Source organism: Abrus precatorius, unplaced genomic scaffold (assembly GCF_003935025.1).
Source record: "Abrus precatorius isolate BTA unplaced genomic scaffold, Abrus_2018 Scaffold7, whole genome shotgun sequence".
In the NCBI taxonomy this organism is placed as follows: Eukaryota; Viridiplantae; Streptophyta; class Magnoliopsida; order Fabales; family Fabaceae; genus Abrus; species Abrus precatorius.
Window position 1 is genome coordinate 13,642,169 of NW_020874417.1, and position 3,194 is coordinate 13,645,362.

The 3,194-nt window shown below is 35.3% G+C and overlaps 1 protein-coding gene across 1 annotated transcript; it reads right to left on the reverse strand.

Moving 5' to 3' along the window:
- Positions 1-937: 937 nt before the first annotated feature.
- LOC113871508 (protein LIGHT-DEPENDENT SHORT HYPOCOTYLS 4-like) lies at positions 938-1,510 on the reverse strand. Its single transcript, XM_027508599.1, has one exon. It carries the CDS (start codon positions 1,472-1,474, stop codon positions 938-940), a length of 537 nt encoding a protein of 178 aa, XP_027364400.1. The 5' UTR covers positions 1,475-1,510.
- Between the last annotated feature and the right edge of the window lie 1,684 nt (positions 1,511-3,194).

Here is a 3,194-nt window from a genome sequence, read left to right on the forward strand (position 1 = left end):
ACATCCTCAAGTAATTGCATTTTACCGCATCCAAAGAAGACATGGAACATATGATCTGCAAATCCATTACTCGTCATAAATGACCCACCTTCAAGTACATAAAATATTTATTACAAATTGGACGGTGAATAGGTCACACAATAACCCTCTCACTTCTTCATATCCACCACTTAAACTTACTCTATCACTGCTACTTCTACCAGTAACACTGCAGTTTCGATCCATTGCACATTTTTTTGAATCTACTTTCACAGTACAGGGCCAATCCTATCTTGCAACAACAACCCCTCAACGTTTCAAATCGCCGGTCCCAACCGCAACCGTCACTGCAATAATAAAGTTCTGATGACGATTTCTCCAACAGAATTAGCCACATTTTTCCTTGTCAACTTCTCAGTGGTTTGAAGCCTCCATCACTATAACCGCATCTGCAATTTAAAACCTTGAATAATCTCACGTCAAATCACAACTTCTGCATAGTAAGGAAATACATATATGAAAGTAAGAAAATAAAGAAAACAACACACATATTATTTAGGGTATGTATGCTATGACATGTATAACACGATAATTAGCACAAGATGAAAGAAAATATAGAGGGAAAAAAAGGAAAATAATGTATTTGTTTAATTAAACAAAAATAGAGAATTTTTTTAAAATAAAAAATTATTTTTTTTCTGTTATCTCGTTTTAACTTTATTAATTCAAATATATTTATTGTTTCTTTTCTCTCTCTTGAACCAATTTGCAAAACATAGGGCTAATGCTTTAAACTACTAGCATAACCAAATCCAAAGAGAATCTTTATGACTACATATTGTAGGAATATTATATTCATATAAACATATAAAATAACATGTAACTCGATTGAAGGCTACGTAATGATATTATATTATATATAGTGGAGCTTGTTGGGGTTGTAACCTTACTATTTATATTATGCTTGTCGTAGGACTACAGAGTCGTCCCCATTTGAGGGTGGTGGCTGAGGCTGAGGCTGAGGGGGACGCTTGCGCTTCTTTTTCTCGTAGCTGATTCCTCTTGCTTTGGCTTGAGAATCACGCACTTCACGAAGGTAAAGTCTCACAGCTCTAGCACCAAAAGGGTTAGCCTCAGGCTTCCCTCCATTCTCTTCAAAAGCAGCTCTTAAGCGACCTATGAGAGCATCAAGGCTACCCCAAGCTTGGCGAAGAGGGCAAGGACATGGTGCAGGTGGGTTTGGGTGTCCAAAGAAGGGACAAAGATGCGTGTGAACCTTGGTTTTCCCGAACTGGTCGAGGTATCTTAGGAACTCAAGGACATGGGCACCACTACAACGAGAGAGGGAAAGTGGGGGCCTGTGGTTCCTTAGGTACTGACCGAATGTGTTCCAATCTCTGCGCTTTTGGTTCTCGTAGCGACTTGGGGTTGAGGGTGGTGATGATGCGGATGATGATGATGATGCTGATGCTGATGACATCATGCTCACGCTCATGGATGTTAAGTTGGAGGTGGTGTTCCCTGATGAGTTTGTGTTTGTCATGATGCGGTTCATGTCTTTGCCCGAAGAGGATTCGAATTCTTGAAAGGAGTTCATGATTTTTTCTTTCTTTTTCTGATCTAGATTGGATCTTCAGTGAGTAAATGAATCTCACTATTTAGGAAAGAACAAGAAAGTTTTGTGAGTTGAGGGCTGGTGAAGAAGGAAGAAGGGAAATTGAGCAAGTGTAGAAGGAAGGGATGATGAAGAGTCTTTAGATCAGATTGTTGGTTCTGAAGGATTTGAGGAAAAGGGTCACACAGAGAGAGAGAGAGAGAGAGAGAAGGAGGGGGGGGGGGGGTTTGGAGTTTGAACGAAGATGGAAGAAGGGTTGGGATAATGTTATAGGTGAGACTTGAGAGAGAATGATGGAAGGTTGGGTAAAAGAATAGTGATGAGACTATAACATGTTTCTCTTTCCTACGAGGCTTCCTTCAATTCCTTTGGTTTTTGTGAACTCCTAGAATACTTGTCAATTGTGTAATTTTAATGCTTTTAGTGATTTCATTATTTGACACTTTTCTTTTTGATCATCGTATTGTACTGTTTCTTATTTATCTCTTTTTTAAAAGAATTATGGAATTTTTTAAAAATAAATTATTCATGTAATATAAATAAAAATTTAAAAATAAAAAATAGCAATTCATACTACATTAAATTTTTATATAATATGATAAATAAAAAGAGATAGTATTATTTATAATTTTGTCAACATTAATCTTTAAGATTAATTTAAAATACTTAAAAAATTTAAAATTTTATTTAAAATATTATTACATCTTTATTTTCAATATAACAAGTATTTAGTTTTTAATAATTTTACTATTTTTTATTACTCAAAATCAATCCTAACGCAACATTAATATTATTTATTATCTCTTTTGAAATACTAATGCTCCAAGACATATCTATCAATTTTTTTCTTTTGTTATAACAATACTATTCATTCATTCTAAATTAATTATTTCAATATTTTTTAATCATATTTTTATTTTTAATTTTTCCCTTCCTTTCACTTCTTACACCTAAGAAAATATACAATGCTCTTTATCGTTTTTGTTAACCCTGTTTTTCTGCAAACATTTTTAGGGAATTGGCAGAGTTTTTTCCGGAAAAAAGGAAGCAACGGGGTTCCTATGAGGCTATCCAGTGCCAAGCAAAAGGAGAAAAGAGAAGGGTGTAATGGAGAAACAAGGGTGGTGTGTTTTGGCCTTTAGGGCTTTTGTGGAAATGAAAATAGGTTGATGGTGACAGTGAAAGGTGACTGATACAGACAGCATAAAGCTAAGAGGGTTTGAAAAAAAAAAAAAAAAAAGGAATAACATGATTTTGTTGCTTCTTCCTTTTGGGATGATTGACAACACCTTTTATGGAATGACCTATTTACCCTTTCCTGTCTGATATGACTAACTTTACTTCATCAATGGGATTATCACCATTCACAACAAGTCAGGGTTGAACATACATGCACAGTGTACGGGGCTCGCCAAATGCACCATCGTGCTGTGCTTGCTTTTTTAACTAGTGCTAATCCCCAGAGATCTGCGTTGCAGATTATAATCATTTCGTTTCAATCAAGAAATCATTGACGCAAAGGCTTCATTAATTTAACCACCAAATTATATTCTCTTTTATTAAGGTTATAGAGGATGTCATTTCACGGATACCCTATCAA